General features: G+C 40.5%; 1 protein-coding gene across 1 annotated transcript in view; it reads right to left on the bottom strand.

Annotated features, from left to right (window-relative positions):
- The window catches only part of ADAMTS9 (ADAM metallopeptidase with thrombospondin type 1 motif, 9), a 224,143-nt gene that overhangs the window by 50,779 nt on the left and 150,576 nt on the right, over positions 1–22,788 (bottom strand). The window contains exons 29-30 of the mRNA XM_006862109.1: positions 9,222–9,389; positions 1,248–1,421 (exon numbers count right to left, since the gene is read on the bottom strand). Of these exons, the coding sequence (XP_006862171.1) occupies positions 1,248–1,421; positions 9,222–9,389 (342 nt within the window). The remainder of the gene's footprint in view (positions 1–1,247; positions 1,422–9,221; positions 9,390–22,788) is intronic.

Raw genomic sequence — 22,788 nt, forward strand, 5'->3', positions numbered from 1 at the left:
CCAGCCACTAAAGCCAAAACTGAAGAATTCTACCAACATCTTCAGTCTGAAATTGATCAAACATGTAATCAGCATGCACTGATAACTACTGGTGATTGGAGTGCAAAAGTTGGCAACAAAAAGGAGGAATCTACGACTGGAAAATGTGGCTTTGGTGATAGACATGATACTGAAGATCACATGAAAGAATTCTGCAAGGCCAAAGACTTCTTCATTGTACATACATTTTCAATAGCCTAATGGTGACTATACACATGGAACTCAACAGAATGGTATACAGTCTGTATGCGAAGCAAATAATCCATGGAACCAGGACCAATAATAATGCCCACCTAGTCTTTTCATTGTGAAAATTAGTGAAGGGATGTGTACAAAACATTTAGCATTGGACCAGAGACAGTATAACTGCTCAAAAAAAGATACTCCTTCCCTTTTGTTCTGAGAGTCATTTCAGGGGTGGGGGCTGCAGGGTGTCTGTGTGGGTCAAGGGAGCACCTTGAAAAGCATTTCATTCCAAGGGCTGTGGAAATGGCTCTGCTTTCTAATTCTTGTTCTCTCCTCCTTTCTACAACCTAATCCCTTCTCTGGAAACAAAGGTCACCTTCTACAAATGTTTTACCTTTCTAGCCAGGTTTTTTCCCCAGGGTTGCTTACACTTTTTCCCCCCTTAACCAAACATTAACTTGGAATGGGGGTGGGGGTGGGGATGGGGAGAACTGATCTATTTCTGCTTCAGCTGAGCAGTTTGTTCAGGTTACCTCATTTTAAAAAATTTAGATGTTGGAAATCCTTCGCTAATTAATCAGGGTTTCACATGAGTGCATAAACATCTTCTATCTGACAGCAGAAGTCGTGGAAGAAGGAAAAATACAGAGTAAGTCCTCCCTAAAGTCTGCCTTGTGGTAATTAAGCTAATATATAATGCATACCCATACTTAAAACTTTCCCTCCATCTCCCCCTCCTTCCGTGCGTGCAAAGTTATCTGTAGGCATTTGGCCCAAAGCCTCTGAAAAGTTTTCTTGGAGACGGCCAGACTTGGAACATTCAAAAACACAGACTCAGGAATTGTATTAAAATGAGGCACTCCAAGTAAATGGTTGCCATCTGACAGCAAGTCTTTTAGTAAAAAAGCAGCATTGTCACCATGCTCAGGAGTTTCCCTGGCTTCCATCTGATAGTGTCTGAGATGGTGTCTGGGGGAGTGTGCAAACTGCCTGGCAGGTGCTCACTCTGTGCCTATACTTACTTCTTGCCACTCCTCTACCCTCCACACGTAGAGAGGACAGGACGGGGCTTGGCAGGCACGCTCCGACTCCGGTCTGGTATATGGGTTGCACTCAGTCTCTCTGGTTACTTTGTGAGTTCCAATCTGACAGCCCACATTCCTCTGCTGCACGCCTTGGCCACAGGACACGGAGCACTAAGGAGACAGAGAATGTAAGTAGAGTTTTCGGTCATCTTTGGGGAGGGATGCAGATAGGGTGACAGAGGAGCGCGGAGCAGATTGCAATGATTTTCATCCAATGATTTTTTCATCGCTGCCCTCACTATTTTTTATTCCCAATGAAAGAGAACCAAGATGATATCTTAAGTCTGGGCACTCACTGCTCATAGTGCTGGAGGCTGAGGAAAAACAATGAAGTTTGGGGGAATCACTAAAGTAAATGAAAGTCCTGGAAAATTGAACCCACATGGGAGAGACCATTATGAAATGGTAGCCCAACCTAGAAACACCGTGGCCAAGTGATATGAAAACCCAAAAGGATGTCTTTCTGGGAGGATCTGAGGTTCTTGAAATATGGTGTTATCCAAGGAAAAGCGCTTGGCAGATTAAAACTGTAATCCAAGGAGAAAGCAAGTAACTAGAGACTTTTAAGCCTTATGTATAGAAGTAGTCTCTTCTTCTTGCTCCTATTATTCTTAGAAATGAGGAGGTTTTTTAAAACCATGGCATGCACTTTTGTATTTGTATCTACTTACAACTCAGATGACAGAAAAACAAAACAAAAAATTTCCTAAGGCCTAATGTTTTCAGTTCTTGAAGTACTGTTAATCATGCTAAAACATTTTGTTGACCAACTTGCAGAACACTATATTAAATCTGCAATTAACTTTCCTCCAAATTAATTTTTAATGGTTTCCTCATTGCTGGGTTTCATAATTTCACTTTTGGGCAGGCCAAGAATTATCGTCTTTATTAAGGTTTTGACAGTCAGAAACTAAAAGCAACATTTGATTGGAAAGAGAGTTATTGCAGTTGGTTATTAAAATTATTACCAAGTTTGTGTAAGAGCTCAGCCTTCATTAATTTGTCTGGTGGTGAGAAAACAAGTTTAACATACATTAAAACCATACTCCTAGGAGGAAATGTTTTTTAAAGAATAGAATCACACTCTTTTAAATTAGAAAGAGACTCTTGTTCAATTAACCTGTAGCAGCGTTCTTCTCCCTGTGAGGCTAATGGGAGTTTACTATCAAGAAGCCCAGCCAAATTCTGTGGCATATTAATTATCCCTCCATTTCAGATTTCAAGAAACTAGGTTGTAACATTTAGAAGGCAACACAGGGAAACTGCACTGTTTCTGATGAGTCAGTGGCAGGAAGGAAACATGAAAGCTCGCTGAAGGGAAGATAATATTTTTGATCAATACTTGGGTCACTATTGTTTGAGTGTGAGAGCACAGTGGCTCTGCAGGATAAGCACTGGACTGCAAGCCACAAGGTTGGATGTTTGAACTCACTAGCTGTTCCACGAGAGAAAGATGACAATTTCTGCTCCTACAAAGACTTATAGCCTTGGAAATGCCAACAGGTTGCTAGGAACTGGAATCCACTCAACAGTACTTAACCACAACATGGTTTGGGTTTAGGTGATGAGCTAAACCACTGATTGAGTTTAGTTGGAATAACACAGCTTCTGATCCACAAGACACCATTTAAAATCATTATGTCTTGGGTTTAAAGGGAAGGTTCCCGTAGCGCTGTGGGATAAGCATGGGCTACAAGGTTGGTTTGAACTACAAAGTTGGCAGTTCAAACTCATCAGTCACTCTTCAGGCACCCTATACAGGGTTCCTATGAGTTGGAACCAACTCGATGGCACTTAACAACAACAGGCACAACAAGTCCCGCATACAAGTGAGGCCGTGTCTATGGACAATAACCACACTTCATGCTCACGAGAGACACATGTTTGTATTACATTGGGAATCAATGGACCACAGCATTCTCTACCACAAAAACCACTGATATGCCCTCACATCATTATCAACAGGCAACAACATAAAATTGCCACTCAAAAAAATGAGTCCACTTGAATTTACGATCATAAATTCCCAAGAACAAATGTATCCAAATAGAAATACAAAGAAAAGAAGACAGGGGTTTCATAAGCAAGTTTGAGTTTGACATAGGGCTAAAATATATCAAAGTCTCATAATGATTTAATAATAAAGAAAAACAAAAAGTAAAAGTTGAAGATATAGGGTTATAACACTTTCAGGCTAACAAGTAAGTGAAACCTCTTTCTGACAAGACTGTTAGCCCTGAGTAAAGTACAAATGATTCACAGAAGGCAAAGATGGACATAAAAAAGAAAAATCACTTCCTGCAATGGTGAATAATTTTTTAAAAAGAATAATTAAGACATGATGTGGTTGTTAAATGTCGTTGAGTTAGTTCCTACCCGGTACAAGATTTCTGAGGAACAGCTAGTGGGTTTGAACTGCCAACCTTATGGTTCACAGTCCAGTGCTTATCCTATAGGGCCACACCAAGATTCCAAAGAAGACATGGCAAGGCTCAATTATATGTCATCCTGGTGTCTGATTTTCATAACATCAAAGCCAGCCCTGGAATAAAGCGTTGAAAAGTTTCACCATGGCTTAAATATACAGTGAAGTGCAAGCCCTGCCTTTCTGCACAATGTATCCACGGCAATCTTTGTTCAAAATGAGGTGCTCTGCATCAGTGTTACTTCTCTGCGTGTTCTTCTTTGTCTTCTTCCTTTCTGTCTTCAGAGAAGCAAGAATTTGCATACAAAGACAGTGATATTTGTTTGAGACTAAAACAGCATCACATGACTTGTATAAGACCCTAGAGGTGGTAGTGGGGTGTGTGCACATGGTTAATGATTCTTGGTCTAGCTATACCACCTCTTGATTCATCTGCAGATTTGTACAATTTCTCATACTTTGCCCCGCCCCACAGCCCTCATCCTAGTCTGGCTGTCGATTGTGCAGGCTGGAAAGGAGGAAAGTAGAGGTTTTCAGTTCTGAACTATAGAGCTAAGAGCTAAGAGCTGTTTCATCTCTCTGCACTCCCTGCTGTGTAATGCTAGTATGCAGAACTCGCCAACTTAAAGGCCACTTTGATGCTTACTTCCACAAATGAGAAGAATCTGTGGAACTTCTACTGTTTGTGGAATCATAACGTGCATACGCTTGAAAGCCTGGAAAGAATTTTACATAATTCCTTTCAGTTTTACTCTGAAATTATGATGGGGCATTACTTTAAAGGAGGAACCAGACTGACAATGGACTATAAAAATGAATGTTTAGAAATAGCAACAATAATAATACAAATGTTGTTGTTGTTAAGTGCCATCAAGTCATTTCTGACTCATAGCCACCCTGATGAGGCTTTCTAAGGAACAGATGGTGGGTTTGAACCACCGATCTTGTGGTTAGCAGTCCAGTGCTTTTCTTACAGTGCCACACACTTGCTATAATGCCAGGCTGTACAAGGGTGCCAAGGTTTCTCAAGCAAACAGTTCTTTATTGTGGGGGTCTGTCCTGTGCACTGTAAGATGTTCTACAGCATACCTAGCCTCTACCCACTAGATATCAGCACCCCACACACAGCTGTGACAACCAAAAATGTCTCCAGGCATCATCACCAGATGTTTCATGGGGAGCAAAATCACTATCTCCACCTCTCCACCCCCATTGAGAACAACTATTCTATGCTAAATATTTTACATAAAATATCTTTATATTTCCTAATAAACCTTTTAAGCACATACTCTCTACATCTAACTAAAATGAAAAACAAAGATAATCACACACATCAGCCCAAAACAAAAGCAAAACAGTCAAACTCCGTTCTGAACAAGGCATCATAACTACTGTGAATTCGAATTTGGCTTCTAGTGAATTAGTACATGGTTCTAATATTCTTCAGTCTCTTATACTATGTCAGACAGAGTGTGAATGTTCAAACAATTCACCATTCATGCTCCCTGTTCAAATAAAAACCAAAATAAATGGAGCGCACACATCACTAAAGTAATACTTGTTGTCATCACTTGACCACATGCACATTTTTCCTTAATTTCACTTCAACACTTAAAAGAATGTTTCTGGTCCACACATCACAACCACACACCTCTCACTGTCAGAGCAACAAACAGTCATAACCCAAAGCCACAGGTAGACTTGCTAATTTGCCAATTTCCATCTGGGTATTAGGATTGAAAATGTATCCAAAATTGTCTGTTTCACTGAATCTACAATATCACCAATCATATTATTTTGTGTGCCACTAAGAAAACACAGGCTGTTGATTAAACCACGGCACCTCACTGGTTGTAAGGCCCATGCTGACCACAAAGGTTAAATTAATGAAATGGTGTCATCCTGTTCCTTTCATTCTTGTCTAGTCACTTATCCTTTTTTTCGGATCTTCATGAACAACAACACAAAAGTCCTTGTATAGAAGCTGTTGTTGTTGTAAAGTGCTGCTGAGTTGCTTCTGACTCATAGTGACCCTGTATAGGGTGTCTGAGGAGCAACTTGAATGGCTGGCCTAGTTCAAACAGACTTTGCAGTCCAGAGCATTACCCCATAGCGCCACACCAGGACTCTTAAATAGGAGTGACTGTGGCTGTGTGCCATGGAGTCGGTTCCGACCCATAGCGACCCTGTACAGGGTTTCTGAGGCTATAAATCTTTACGGGAGCAGAAAGCCTCATCTTTCTTCCGCAGAACAGCTGGTAGTTTAGAACTGCTGACCTTGCAGTTCGCAGCCCGATTCCTAATCACTATGTTACCAGAACTCCTTTACATAGGAGTAGAATAAATTATTTTTTTTGTTCTGGACTGATTGTATAACATTGGAATACAGAGCATTCTTATTGTACAATAGAATTTGAGGCTGATTTTTGTTTTAAAATTTCACAGGAATTCCCTAGCTCTTTTGATCCAAATCATCTAAACAAATCAAACACGAACTTCAGAAAACAGCCCTTTAAGATTTTAGTGAGGATAGCCTCTAATTCCCTCTACAAATTCAAGATTTTCAAAAGATTTGGAAATGAAACATTCTATTTTCAATCTCAAAATACCAATTTTTTCACAGGGAGAGCCTGTGAAGGTTGGCAAGGCAATAGAGGTCTGCTCTCCCAATAATCTACAGGTCTTATTAGCAACAGACATTCTGACATGGTGAGAAATTTCACTAATTATTCTTCATAACCTGAAGGCAGGACGGTAAGAAGGTACCTACAGCACAAAACAGTAGGACCAGATAGAAAATCTAAACGTTGTAGCAAATGGGCGATCATTACTCTTGCTTTAATATTGCTGCTTTAATATTGGTGCCTTAGTGATATTCTTGTTTACCAGTGGACCATTGATAAGCCAATATCCTTTAATCATGGAGACAGGCATTTCCCATCAATCACTGGCACTGATCAGTTTCAGGTAAACCAGTAAATTGCACAAATAGAAATTTAACCATGTAATACTTTGTCTCCCCTGCTTTTATAATTCATTTCTACAAATCAAATCAGGTATTATAAAGCTGGCCGCAGACTATTATATAACTGTGTCTACTTGTATTTTCTACAAAGGTGTCTTGGTTTTTCTAAGCAACCATTTGGAACAGGTGCCATCTTTTCTGGGGAGGCATTCTGGTAATCCTATTACCTTATGTTCATAAAAACCTCCAGGGTTTAAACCTAATCATCCCAGCTTTGCAAGCAATTTTAGGCTTCCCAAGAAGATTACAGGATACTGGAATCAAACTCACCCTGTGTTTACCAATAAAGCACAAAAGATTCTTTTAATGTTTTTTTAATTGAATAAATTGACCTTTAAAATGAGCATCATTTACATGCTCTGAACTTAATACTCAGGGTTAGATGCAAATAGATAAGGTAGATGCTGAGGAACAACGTATAGATAAATAACAGAGCATGAAATTCTACAAGAGGACTAGCTAATTAGTGTGGTCTCTTAAATAAAGTTAGCTAGCTGCAGGCTTTTTCATGAATCCTTGGAATAAAAAAAATGGAAGTTAACAGATGACCATGGTCATTTAAATAAACCATTAAGATGGATGACCAGAGGGAAATGTGGCATGGAAATCTGATCTCTTCTAGAAACCAGAGGCGAAACTTGACTCTGGCTACACACAGATCCTTTAAGTATTTTAAAAACATGTTGATGGTTTTCAATAATCCCAGGAATCCCTTGGTGGTGCAAATGGTTAAGGTCTCAACGACTAATCAAAAGGTTGATGGTTTGAATCCCCTCAGTGGTGCTTCAGAAGAAAGAGCTGGTGATTGTTTCTGAAAGGTCACAACCTGAAAACTAGATGGAACACAGGTCTACTCTGCGCACATGGAGCCAAAATTCATCTGAAAGCAGCTGGCAAGAGAAAACCCTTCAGAGAAATGAAAGGTAATCTACTGGGGACTGCTGGAGACCACGTTTTACATTTCTGTGAAGTGGAATATAGCTGGGAAAAGGGACAGGAAGAAGGGAAAGGATGGGATTTCAGGACTTAACCCAATATCTGGTTGCCATTAAGTCGATTCCAACTCACAGAGACACTACAGAACAGAGCAGAACTAACTGTCCCATAGGGTATCCAAGGCTGCTATCTTCATAAATGCAGACTGCCACACCTTCCTCCTGTGGAGTAGCTAGTGGATTCAAACCACTGACACACTAAGTGCTTAATTACTATGCTACCAGGGTAGTTTGGAACCGACTCAGTGGCACACAACCACCACCAATCATCACGGCTCAGAGGCATTTAAGAAAAATTTAGGTTTCTGAAGGAATTTTTATGAGTCATGTTGGAGTTAATGGTTCTCAAATCTTTCCTGTGTTAATATAGATGTGTCCAAAGCTGCTCAGGACCTTAGTAATAAATCAAGACTCAGGCTCTAAAAGAATCAATTCTAGAGGCTGCCAACCTTGAACCTAGTTTCCCTTGATTCTCAGGAGTAATCTATTTAATTCTGTACTGCATAGAAATACAGTAAAACCTCATTGAATCAGATTAATGGAGAGAAGGATCAGCATTAAGTACAGAATATTTTAAGAGAAATTGAATCATTTTACTTTTAAGTAATCACCTTTAACCAAGCTGAGAAAATGTACAAGTGCGGAATTCCAAGAAGCCCTCCTAAGAACTGTATAACAGTGACTTGACTTCATGTGTTAATTATTCACAGGAAAACAGAAGCTTCTAAAAGTTCACCAGGGAAACTCACAATTCCTAACTACATTATCAAATGTTTAGAGCTGGTGGAGACTAACTGAATCTTTTCTAGATACCTGATGTCTCCCCTTCCCCATCCAATACACTCACCATTCTCATCCAATCAAACAAAATCTTACTCTTGAGGGTTTATTAGATTCAAGATCTCTGAGCTAAGTATTAGGCATTAATTATTTTATTAAATTCTTATAATAATAGCATGAAGGAGATGTTATGATCTGAGGTTCAGAAAGGTTCAATAACTCACCCAAGGTCACTTAGCTAGAAAATAACAAGGAGACTTATCCCTCCTGTCCCCCACTTCTGGCACAGAAATATTATCCAATGCTTACAGTCAAAAGCCCTTTCTTTCCAGACCTCAAAGGGAAATTCAGATTCACTCCCTGCCATGTTTGGTTCTTCTAAATGGTGAACAATGATAATAAACAAAAAAGTGTCACCTGGCAAGTACTGAGGGACCACTCTGCCCTCAAGTCTGATGAGCCTCATAACCACCCTCTTGCAAGTTTTAAATAAAGCACCAGGGTTTGAAGTCACTTGCCCAAGGCCACAAAGCTCCTAAGTCACCTGATTATAAAGATATTTCCTCCCCATTCCCAGCTCCCCTCTGAAAAATCAAAACCATGCAGAGAAACAGAAGACAGCACACCGGAGCCAGCAACGTGGCAGAATGTAAGGAAACAGTCGGAAGAGGAGAAGCATCGCTCACCTGACTCCAGGCTCCAGCCTTCCATTTGGGGCATCGTCCTCCTCGGCACTTTCTGTGCCCATTTGGCTTAGCAAGGTGTTTACAGTAATCACTTTCTAAATGGGTTCCGTCTTTTGCCATGCAGTAAACATTTCGTTGTTTATGCCCTCGACCACAAGAGACAGAGCACTGCAATATAAACCAATGGCAAAGTTGTTGGTTTTCTTTGTTTCTTTTCTTTTTTTTAAAATCACATCATGAGATGTTAAGACCATGTCTAAGAAAAGCCACCATTTCCCCCCTTTTCAGCATTATCTTGGATGATTTCCCAAAGCTCCACTGGGAAGGAAGATGGCATTGTGGGAAAATGTTCCTAGCAGTACAGAAACACTCCTGGATGGTGGTGTCTTGGGTCACGTGGACTGTGGGCAAATTCTGATTATTAAGCCAAAATAAAGTCTATGAACCTGACATTACCATGGAATTCTGATTTAAACAGCCTTGGTAGTATACTAGGCTACATGTCATGCTGCAAACCACAAGGTGAGCAGTTTAAACCTACCAGCCACTCCGTGGGAGAAAGATGAGACTTTCTAATCTGTAAAGATTTTCAGTCACGGAATCCCTATACAGGGTTGCTACAAGTCGGAAGTGACTCCACAGCGCAGCACCACCAACACTATGATAGGAAGAGTCCCAGTGTGGTGCTGTACGATAAGCACCAGACTACTAACTGAAAATTTGGCAGTTCATATCCACCAGCCACTCCTTGGAAGCTCTATACAAGGTCACTATAAGTCAGAACTGACTCCACAGCTCTTAGCAACAACAACATTGATGAAATGCCAAGGATTCCTTTTGCACCCGTACTCCATACAATCTCTGATCAAGGTATTGCTTGAACAGAATGCCATGTGATTCACAAGTTGGTGAAAGGTCCATCTCCAAATTACAATTAGAATTAATAAATGATTGAAGGAAACTTTTCAACCATTTTCCAGAGACTAAACTCAGTTTTTCTTTTTAAGGGAAAGATGTTGAAAAGGACATGTCAGACAGGTAAGTTTGTGCCAATTTTGAGAGTGGGCAAAACCTTTCCCCTTTAATCTGCAGGTCCACTGAATTGCTTTAAATGTGACCTTGTCTGACCACATCTAGGAAACTTGGCTTTGATTTCAGATTAGGTTTCTCAGAAAGATTTAGGAATCAAAGTGCCCATGGAGTGAGGACAAAAATTTCATATGACAGCTTGTTGTACAAGAGGCTAGAGGCTGGCCCAAATGAAGGCAGGGTGATAGCCAACGTTCTCTGTCTCATTAGCAATTACAGAGTCTTTACCACTTGGATCATAAGCTTGCTGGCTCAGGTTTTCAAGACACATTATTTCTCAAGATAATGTTCTTGCATTTTAGAGGGAAATGAGTTTAAGAATGAAGAACAAAATGTGAAAATGCAATGAAAAATAGATTACAAGTGTCATTTCCTTCTATTCAATATTTCTCATTTCCACCACCAACTCTGTGATTTCATGAACTTAAATTACCAAAGTGCCTTTTATGCATAATAGATAAATAGCACCATGTAAAACATACAGGCTAATATTAATTTAACCACTATTACCAAGCATGCTCAAAGTTAAACCATTTATAAACGTGCCATACATATTTTTCTAGTAAATACAAACCATTATAAAATTTTCAATATTGTTGTTAAGTGATGTCAAGTTGATTGCAACCCATAGCGACTCTGTATAGGGTTTCTGAGGAGCAGCTGGTGAGCTTGAACCACCAACCTTGCAGTTCCAATGACTTTACAGTCTGACACATTAGCCCACAGAGCCACACCAGGACTCCTTTCAATAGTAGCTAGTAGTTAAAGTATGTGTATTAGTAGGTTTCGCACCGACATTTTACTTTAAAAGGGAGAAACAAAACTCTTCATTTGAGCTCCTATTTTATGACTATTATAGTTTGGAGTAGTCATTCTAGAAATCTTAATATACTATACAGTGTGGAGGGAGCCAGTTTGATTATCTATATAAAAATTAAAAGAACTACCATTCAACCTAAAGCATTTTGATGTATATAAAGATTTTAGATCATGAAAAGATGCTAGAAAGACATTCCTATAAACCTTTAGAATGGGCTAATGGCTTGCTCTAAGGCATACTGTATTGTTGTTGTTGTTAAGTGGTATTGACACAGTTCTGACTCATAGTGACCCTATATAGGGTTTCCAAGGAGTGGCTGGTGGACTTGAACCACTGGGCCTTGCGGTTCAAACTGACCTTGCCGTTTAGCACATTAACCTACAATGCCATTGTTGTTAGGTGCCATTATGTTGGTATAGACTCATAGCAAGCTTATGCAAAACAGAATTAAACACTGCTCAATCCTACGCTGACCTTCTCTAGGGTTGTCCTTCTCCAACTGGTCCCACCTGATAGTAAGTCTGAAGTATGAGAGATGAAGTCTCCCCATCCTGGCATCTAAGAAGCATTCTGACAGATTTGTTTGTTCTTTTGGCAGTCCATGGTACTTTCAATATTCTCCTCCAACACCATAACGCAAATGAATCAATGTTTCTACAGTTTTCCTTATTCACTGTCCAGCTTTCGAATGCTTATGAGGTTACTGAAAATACCATGGCTTGGGTCAGGTGCACCTGAGTCCTCAATTTGACATCTTTGCTCTTCAACACTTTAAAGATGCCTTGTGTAGCAGATTTGCCTAATGCAGTACATTTGATTTCTTGACTGCTGCTTCCATGAGTGGTGATGGGTGATAAAGGCAAAATGAAGTCTTTGACAACCTCAATCTTTTCTCCATTTATCTTGATGTTATTTACTAGTCCAGTGGTGAGGATTTTTGTTTTCTTTACATTGAGATGCAATCCATACCGAAGGTTGTGGTCTTTGATCTTCATCAGTACGTATTTTAAGTCCCCTTTGCTTTCAGTAAGCAAGGTTGTATCCATCTGCATATTGCAAGTGGTTAATGAGTCTTCCTCCAATCCTGATACTGTGTTTTTCTTCATATAATCCAGTTTCTCAGATTATGCGCTCAGCATACAGAGTGAATAAGTACGGTGAAAGAATACAGCTCGGGTGCATACCTTTCCTGATTTTAAGTCATTCAGAGTCCCCTTGTTCTGTTCAAACAACTGCCTCTTGGTCTATGTACTGTACAATTAGTGACCAATTTTAATACTCAAAAATGTTACTTTGACAAGAAAACAACAGAAGGGTAAAAACAGTATTTAGGGTGCGTTCATTTGTTTATTCAACAAATATTTATTGAAAACTTTATGCTGGAGTCCTGGTTTGGCACTGTAGGGAAAACACTGGATTACTAACCACAAGGTTGGCAGTTCAAATTCACCAGCCACACCTCAGAAACACTAGAGAAAGTCACCTTGAGTTGGATCAGAATTGATATCACTTAACAATAACAACAGGAGCTCTGGTAGCGTAGTGGTTATGAATCGGGCTATGAACCTTAAGGTCAGCTGTTCGAAACTACCAGCTGCTCTGCGGGAGAAAGATGAGGCTTTCTACTCCCGTAAACATTTACACCCTCGGAAACCCTGTACAGGGTTGCTATGGGTCGGAACCGACTCTACGGCACTTAACAACAACAACAACAACAACAATAACAACGGAGTCCTGGTGTGGCACTGTGGGATAATGCACTGGGCCACAAGATTGGTTTGAATCGCAAGGTTGGTGGTTCATCCTCACCAGCTACTCCTTGAAACCCTATATAGGGTTGCTATGAGTTGGAACGGACTCAACAACACTTAACAACAACAACACGCTTTATGTTAAGTACTGGGAATATCATGGTCAAAAAAACTGAAACAGTTCACAGCTCATGGCGCTTCTAGCCCACTGAAGGAGACCAACATTTATGCAGTGATGATAAGAATTCATATATAATTACAAACTTGAGATGAATGATCTGGAAGAACTCAGCTAGAGTGGCTGGAAGGGAGTCCCGAAGGTATTCTTTGGGGCTAGATCATACAGAACTCATAATAATGAGCCATAATAATGAGCCTGGATTTTATTCTGCACACGATGGGAATGCACTAAAGAGTTTTAAGTCAGAGAAAGACAAGTTGTGATTTATGTTTCAAAAAATCTCCTCTGGCTGCTGCCTGGAGGAGGGGTGGAAATACAGCGTGAGTAGAAACAAAGACAATCCACTCAGGAAGCTCTTACCTTATTCCAGGCAAAGGAGATAGTGGTTTTGATTAGGGTGGGGAGTTCTGGGGTGGGGCCATTTGGTGAATTTAAAGGAATGCTTTATTTAAAGTAGAAGCAATAATATCTTACGGGTCGGCTGCCAGGTAGAAGGGAGTGGACAATATAAGGTCAGACTCTCAGATTTCTGTCTTGGACAACTTGTTTGATGAAGATGACCTTTATTGAGCTGGGGAAAACAGCTCTGGGAGTCAAGGGTACATTTATTTGTAGAAAACAGGAGTGCTAGTGGCACTGTAGGTTAAGCACTGGATTGCTAACCACAAGGTCCGCAGTCCAAAGCCAATAAGACACCTCTCATGAGATAGGTAAGTTTTTCTGTTCCTGTAAAGATTTACCACCTCAGAATTTCTGTACAGAGCGGCTGTAAAGTGAAACTGACAATGGCTCGAACAGCAGGCTGGATTTAGGGATATGGAATCTTGAGTGGTTATATTGGTTTGATAATGGTGGCGAAGCAGACCTAGTTAGCTTAATAGTAATCATGGATACATAATTAGCCATAAACATTGTTGTTGCTGTGAAGTGCTGTCGAGTCAGTTCCTACCCATAGTATAGGGTTTTCGAGGAGCAGCTGGTGAGCTTGAAACGCCGACCTTGCAGTTCAAACGGCTTTGCAGTCTGGCGCATTAATCCACAGCGCCACACCAGGACTCCCATAAACATGGGTGAGCTTAAAACAAGGGTGTCAGATCTGTTTTGTTACTGATGCTGTTGTTAGTTGCCACTGAGTTGATTGGTAGTAGTGGTGTGCTGCGGAGTCAGTTCCTCATAGTAACCCTGTACGGGGTTTCCGAGACTGTAAACCTCTACGGAAGCAGAACGCCTCATCCATCTTTCTTCCGTGAAACAGCTGGTAGTTTCGAACTGCTGACCTTGAGGTTAGCAACCCAAATTGTAACCACTATGCTACTTATGGTAATCTCATGTATGCAGAGTAGAACTGCTTCATAGAGTTTTCAAGGCTGTGACCTTATTTTTTTGGAAAGAGTCTGTCAGACCTTTCTTCTGAGGTGCCATTGGGTAGGTTTAAACCCTAAACCTTTCAGCTGGTAGTCGAGTGCTTAACCATTTGCAGAACCTAGAGATCTTCAGGTCTCCCTGTTGTTGTTACAGTTAAGTGCTGTTGAGTTGGTTCTGTCCCACAGCAACCTGGCATAGCGTTTCCAAGGAGTGACTGGTGAGTTTCAACTGCAGACTTTGTGGTTCAAACAATCACTGTGTTTCTGCATTTATCATACAATGCCACACGAGGACTCCCAGGTCTGTCTTGCTGTTACCATTATGTGCCATCAAGTCCATTCAGAGACCCTATATATAGGGTTTCCAAGAAGCATCTGGTGAGTTTGAACTACCGACCTGTGGTTCGCAGTCTAGTGCTGACCCTATAGCACCACACCAGGAGTCCTTAGGGATGGTCATTTCAATATATAAAAAGTCTGAAAAAGCAGTCCTTTCATATGGAGGGAATAAAGGAGTTGATGACAATACGGATTTAATCATAATGGGAGAGACTGACTAAAATAGTTGGCAATGCCACAGATGCCGAGTTACAAAAGATACAATTCTTTAGCTGTAATTTGTAATACCTTTTGAGCAATCATTATCTTCCATGTACTGCCCCCTGACTTCACATACATGATCTCATTTGGGAATTCCAATAAGCACAGTGAGAGGTACTCTTATTGGAGACAGTTGGTGTTTTTAGTACAACTGTTTCAAGACAATTTGGTGACTACACTACAAACATAGATACGTCTAAGAGTACCAACTGTACAGTGAACATATTTAAATGATCAACAACATCACCAGTAATAATTCGAGGTGCTTCACTGGAGGAACCAGTAGCTATTGCTAGTGAAATGAAGATGGATAAAATAATTTCTAAATACGATGCTTAAAAAAATGTCTTGGATATAGGGAATGGCTGCAACTTGCATTTCTGCGTGTATTTTCCTTACATGAGGAATTGAATTAAACTGCCTTGGAAATAGGGGGGAGGGAATAAAAGCATGATTCACTGCACATATTACTTGCCTAAAATTGTTAAGATCCAAAAAACAATTAGGAAATTCTCAAGTTATCTAATCAGACAGTAAACATCTCGCACTTAATGCTTTCTAATTTACCAATGAATAAAAGCAGCTGCTCTTGGAAATTTTCGTAACTCACAGGCGAATTAGTGGACCTATTATGAATTCATAAAGAAGCTGTCATGTTAATAATAAAATAAGCACATTTGTATGCTCTTGTATGTTGTTGTTTATTGCCATCAAGTTGGTTCCAACTCATAGCAAGGATGTAAACTTTTGCAGGAGAGTTTTTTTCTCCCACAGAGTGGCTGGTAGGCTCAAACTAACGACCTTATGACTTATAATCCAGTGCCTATCTAACAGAGCCACTAAGTGCTCCAGCTCTTACATATTCTAAGGAAAATTTCCATCTGATCACTTTCAGTTCTCTCCCCAAGCAGTGACTTTTACGTTCATATGCGTCATTGAGTTAAATTTAGTGTGTCACCTAGTACATATTATTTATCGACTGCATAACTCAGGCTTCTTGCTCTGGGGGACATTTAATTCCTTACATTTACAGTCGAAACAGCCTCTTAGCTTGCCAATAAGACACTAACTTTTTTCTCTCGGGAAGCAATCCAACTTGCTTAAGAGAATGATTTTTCCCATACTTTGAGCAAGACTCTAAAACAACGTAATCTCTGCCTTGTTACTTAGAGATAGCAAGGTTGGTCTTCCAAATGGCCGTCTGGGCTTTCAGGCTTTTGTTTCTCTGAGGCAGTTTAAAGGAGGCACTGGCACACTTTCTTCAAATGGTACAATAATATTTCCACTAACTAAAGTTTGAGTTCAAAATTCTTGCATTTCAACTCACCTGACAGAAATGAAAAGGTACCCTAGTGGTGCGTGGATTAAGGACTTTGTTGCTAACCAAAAGGGTGGTGGTTCAAAGCCACCAACTCATCCTCAGGAAATAGGTGAGGTTTCTGATCCCATAAAGATTTACAACCTCGGAAACCCTATAGAGGAGCTGTACTCTGCCCTATAAGGAGCTCTGGCAGTGTAGTGGTTACGAATTGGGCTGCTAACCTCCAGGTTGGCAGTTTGAAACTACCAGTGGTTCTGTGGGAGAAAGGTGAGGCTTTCTAATCCTGTAAAGATTTACAGCCTCAGAAACCCTACACATGGTCACTTTAAGTCAGAACCGACTCCACAGCACACCACCAACACCATAACCACTGTGCCCTATAGTGCAGCTATGAGCCAGAACCAACTCCACTGCACATCACCAGCACCACAACCACTGTGCTCTATGGTGTGGGTATGAGTCAGAACCGACTCCATGGCACACCACCACTACCACCACCACGATTCTGCCCTATAGAGCAGCTATGAGCCAGAACCAACTTGATGGCAGTGGGTTTTAAATTTGAGATGGAAACAAAATTCAAGATGTGTGTGGTCTGTCGTTAACCTCAGTGGACACTACCTTCCTCTCTCTGGAGTGACAGCTTCAGCTATGGTACAGATTTGGGACGAGTGTGCTTTCTGTGAACTTAGGGTGACTTAGCATTGGTCCTTTACTGTATACTAAGGGGTATGGTTTCTTGATCACTGAGAAATGATACAATCCCAGTGTGTCTAGTTGGACAAGAAAGGCTGAAGACTTCAGCAGAATGAGAGCCCTCGGGTTGCTCAAACTGATGAGAATCTAGGCATCCAAATGAAGATGGCGTAGTAGTAGTAACTAAGAAGAAAGGGAGGGTAGAGATCAGGATTGTACACAGAATTGGACCAGAAATATGTGTGTGGGAGGGGGTTTGAGGGGAAGTGCTGGAAGATGTCGGGGCTTAGAGAAAGCAGTGGAGGGGCTGGGGTGTGAACCTCAACTATACAAGATGCACAATAAATAAAGGCTAATGGACAGTCCAGAAGGGCAGTTCTAGCACAATGTCTCGGCAAATCAGTTATATACTTCTAGACTATTCTCATCTCCAAATGATCTGTATCAGTGAGATTCTGTACAAATGAATTGTTTTAGGGGACACAGATGAGCTTGTGTATATCTCCAACCACAGGACTGGTTGACAGCAGGTTAGAAACAAGGAAGACCTTAAGGGCTAAGAGAAATGTTGCATAGTGAAACCCATTACCAAGTCAAGCCAAGACTCTCCTGGCTTAATAATCTCCTAACTCACCATCACTCTGCTAGTTAGTATTAAAAGCCAACACTTTTGTGACCCTATAAAATAAGAAACTAACATCCAGATTACTTCATTTTTAAAATGTTCACTTGGATTTTCTCATACCAACAAGTTCTTTTGGTCTTACCCTCATTTTGATTTTCTTTAACAAAACTCAGAGTCAGACTTCCTTTGTACGATCTCTTAGAAGATGCAATGCCTATGATGAAAGTTCAGGACTGTCTATACCAATGACAGTGATAAATGAAGCGGGGATTCCTTGTGTATCACACTGTCAGGAAAGCCAAGAGAAGACCAGCCTCTAAACCTCTTGTTTCACTGAAAAAAAGCCTGGCCTGTACAAGAATAGAGCTTTAGAGATCTGAAGTTTCAAACCATGCTCAATGACAGGGCAAGAAAACCATGTGGGCTTGTCATAATAGATGGTAACAGTAACTCACACATGTTCATTTACTGCCTCCTGTATGATAGGAAATGGATGAACACAGGGAAGCTATAGCCATCGCAGAAGAGGCACATTAGAAACTAAATACCAACTCTTCCTAAACAAATGTCTGAAAGACAGAACCACCCAGAATCTGACTCACCGTGCAATGGCAGAACGAATTCTCTGCCAGTTACTCAGATTCATAAAGGCTCAAGAGCATGCTTGAAAGTGTGAGCAAAGCTACTGAAAACGAGCTTTTATTATGAGCTGGATACTGGACTGAGGGCTCACTGGCTTCCTTCCTTCAATTCCAACAGCAACATTGTGGCTCAGGTACTGGAGTGACACCATTTTATAATTAAGAAGAGGTAACATTATTTGTCCAAAGTCACAGAGTCAGTAAGGAGAAGACTGGAGATAAGGCAAGTCTGTCTCCAGTGTCACCATTTTAATCTTTAAGCTATACAGAAGAATGGGTTTGGCTAAGACAACCTACTGTTCACTCCACTTAGCCATGACAAAGAAAGCAGGGACCTCAAATAAATGCCTCTTATAACTATTTTAGAGTCTTCTGAATTCTCAGCTTCCCAGAAAATGAATGGCTTTGAAAAGTTGATTCAGATTTGAAGACTTTTCTAACACCTTGGAGTCCTGGTGTGGCACTGTGGGTCAATGCGCTGGATGGCAAAGTTGGTTTCAACTATAATTTCTATGGCTCAGGCTCACCAGCCACTCCTGAAAACCCTATACAGGGTCACTATGAGTTGGAACCGACTCTAAGGCACTCAGCAACAACTAACACCTTAATGCTCTGGGAAGACAGCCACTATAACAAAGCAAACATATTGGAGCATTACATAACAAAGAGCCACAATTTCCCTTAATTTAAGGCACACCTTGGTTTGGCCATTGGGAGGGATTTATTAGCACTTGGGGGTCTGCCTGAACTATGCTCACAACTGTTATATTTGAGCTCACTGCTGGTGTCACTGTATTAATCCATCTCACCAGGGGCTTCCCTATTTTTCTCTGACCCTCTATTTTACGAAGTATGATGTCCTTTTCCAGAAAATGAACCATTCTGGTAACATGTCCAAAGGATGAAAGATGGAGTCTCACCATCTCGGCTTCTACAGAACATTCTGGCTGTACTTCTTCAAAGGCAGGTATGTTTGTTCTTTGGGCAGCACATAATACTTTTAATATTCTTTTCCAACACTAAAATTCAAATGCATCAAATGCATATAATTCAAATGCCTCTCTGATCATCCCTATTAATTGCCCAACTATTTTGCTCATAAAATTCTTCAATAGATTACAATGAAATGTGCAAAGGTCTGGAATTAGAAAAACTTTGGGTTTTCTAACTCCAGGTCTTTGCACATTTCATTGTCTTATTTTATTTTTTCTTTTCGAGTTATCCTTCGAAATCTTCGGTCTAGCTCTTTAATTTCCTCATTTCTTCCAGTGGCTTTAGCACCTCTAAATTCAGTAGCAAGTTTCAGAGTCTCTTCTGACATCCACTTTGTCCTTTTTTTTTCTTTTTCTTTCCTATCTTTTTAAAGACCTTTTGCTTTTTTTCATGCATGATGTCTTTAATTCTATTCCACAATTAACCTAGTCTTAGTCATTAGTGTGCAATACATAAAATCTGTTCTTGAGTTGGTGTCTAAATTCAAGTGGGATATTCTCAAGATCATATTTTCTCTCTCAGAGACTTGGCTTAATTTTTTTTCAGCTTCAGCCTGAACTTGTACATGAGCAACTTGTACATGATCAGTTCCAGTGTGGACCTGTGTCCTTGTTTGGGTGGCTATGAGTGAGCTTCTCCAGTCTCTCTCCCCACAGAAGTAGTCAAGCCAATTCCCATGTGTTCCATCTGGCAAAGTCCTGTTGCAGAGTCATCATTTATTTGCAAGGAATAAGTTGCTGGTCTGGCAAAATTCTTATCAAGAGATCTCCAACATCATTTCTATCACTAAGGCTGTATTTCCCAACTACTATTCCTCTTCTGTTTTCCAAGTTTCGTAATTCCAGTCACAAGTAATTATCAATGCATCTTGATTGCACGTTTAACAAATTTTGGACTAAAGAAGTTAGTAGAATTCTTCAAATTCTTAATCTTTGGTGATTAACATATAAAATTGAATAACAGAATAGTTGTATTAACTTGCCTTATAGATATTATCCTATCACAGCCAGCACTGTATCCCCAAAATGCTAATAAATCCCTCCAATGGCCAAGCCAAGGTGTGGCTTAAATAAAGGGAAATTGTGGCCATTGTTATGTGATACTCCAAGTATATTTGCTTTTTTATAGTGCCTGTCTTCCCAGAGCATTAAGGTGTTAGTTATTGTTAAGTGCCTTGGAGTCAGTTCCAACTCATAGTGACCCTGTATAGATTTTCCAGGAGTGGCTCATGAGTTTGAGCCATGAAAATTGTAGTTGAAACCAACTTTGCAGTCCAGCACATTAACCCACAGTACCACACCAGGATAGATTTTCAAATTTACTTTTTAATGATGAATGCGGTATCATCCTTCTTAAATTTGTCATTCTCTGTATTTACCACATGATTGTCCTATTCAAAATGCCTAATACTAGCCCATTTCAGTTCACTAATGCCTAGGAGATCAATCTTTATGCATTCCAATACATTTTAAAAAATGTTTTATTGTGATTGTTCACATGGGAGAACATTAGTTTTACATTCATCCTATCCTATATTGTTTCATTGCCATGATTACAATCCCCTCCATGCATCATCAACCAACCAAAGGGTATGCACCACAAGCCTGTACCCCCCAGTCATCAGCACACAGCCCCTCTCCCTCTCTGTTATAAAGTCCCCAGCTGCTCCATCTCTCCACGTCATCGTCTCTGCCTCCATCTCTGGCATCACTGTTTCTCTGGTAGGGTCCTGCTCTCTGCTCTTCTCCCTTGAGGGGCCCAGGGACCTCTGCTCCTAGACTGAAAAGTTAATCACTCCCTCCTTGCTACAAAAACATCTACGTTTCCATTTCCAACCTCAAAATCAGTCCTGATAACAATTATTCACTATTGTATCCCAAGAGATCTATCGGTGTTTCCTTGCATCAGCCCCACCTAGACAGACTGGATACTCCATTACATTTTTGATGACTTCTAATTTTCCTAGATTCATACTTCATATATTCCATATTCTAATTATTAATATATGCTTGCTATTGCTTCTTCTTATTTTGAGTCATGCCCCATCAGCAAGTGCAGGTCCCAAAAGCTTTGCTTTTCACATCATTAAGGTGGATTCTAATTTGAGGAGGTATCTCTTGCTTAGCTGTATTTTGAGTGCCCTTCAACTTGAGGGGCTCATCTTCTGGAACAATATCTGACAATGTTCCACTGTTACTCATAGGGTTTTCAGTGGCTAATCCTTCATAAATGGGCCACCTATTCTTCTTCTTAGTCTGTGTTTAATCTGGAAGGTCCACTGAAACCTGTCCACCATCAATGACTCTACTGGTATTTGCAACACTTGTGGCAACGCTTCTAACATCACAGCACTAGCAAGCCACCACAGTCTCACAAACTGATAGACAAGTGGGGATAGAGCATGGAACCATCTCTTTTTCCACAGGGGCAGTTAAGAGCAAATTATGAGAGGTGGCTAATGCGTCACACTGAACAGTCCTGGGGTGGCGCTGTGGGCTAATGAGCCAGACTGCAAAGTCATTTGAACTGCAAGGTCAGTGGTTCCAGCTCACCAGCTGCTCCTTGGAAACCCTATACAGGGTCACTATGGGTCGGAATTGACTCGACGGTACTTAACAACAACAACAACATGAGTTGGAATTGACTCGACATCACTTAACAACAACAACATATATACAGGTACACACACAGAAAATGACAACTTGCTGAAGGGCATACTTTTCTTCACTGCTGTAAAATGCAGCACTTCAAGGCACAGGTTTAGGAGTCAGAGAGACCTGCCCTAGAATCTTATCTTAGCAATTATCCCATGATATTGTTTAGGATATGTTACTTAATTTCTCTGAACTCAGATTTTTTTTCTCTGTAAAAAAGGGATAGCAGTAGTATCTATCTATACTCAATGAGATGACCATTACAATTCAATGAGACAATATACAGCATTTTGCTCCATATATGTTCACTATCATTGTTACAGGAGACCTGGTATGTCACTGTAGGATAAGCACTGGACTGTAAGATTGGTTTGGATCATTAGGATGGCAGTTCAAATTTACCAGCCAATCCTCGGAAATCCTATAATGGGTCACTATGAGTTGGAACCTACTAGATGGCACTTAACAACAACAACAACATCTCTGCTACGACTACATTCATGATGGAGTCTTTCAGAATTTCTCTAAAAGACTTACATACATGGAGGTGGTTGTGTGTCCTGGAGTCAGTTCCAACTCATAGCAACTCTGTATTGGGTTTCTGGGCCTGGAAATCTTTACAGGAGCAGAAAGCCTCATCTTTCTCCTGCATGATGGCTAGTAATTTTGAACTGCTGACCTTGAGGTTAGCAGCCCGACTCGTAACCACTATGCTACCAGAGCAGAAGAGAATAGGTGCATATTTTCTTGTATATTTTAACTAATGGAGCCCAAGTTAAGCACCAGGCTGCTAACTGAAAGGTTAGTGGTTCGAACCCATCAGCAGCTCTAT

This window comes from Chrysochloris asiatica, unplaced genomic scaffold (assembly GCF_000296735.1).
Source record: "Chrysochloris asiatica unplaced genomic scaffold, ChrAsi1.0 scaffold00046, whole genome shotgun sequence".
In the NCBI taxonomy this organism is placed as follows: domain Eukaryota; kingdom Metazoa; phylum Chordata; class Mammalia; order Afrosoricida; family Chrysochloridae; genus Chrysochloris; species Chrysochloris asiatica.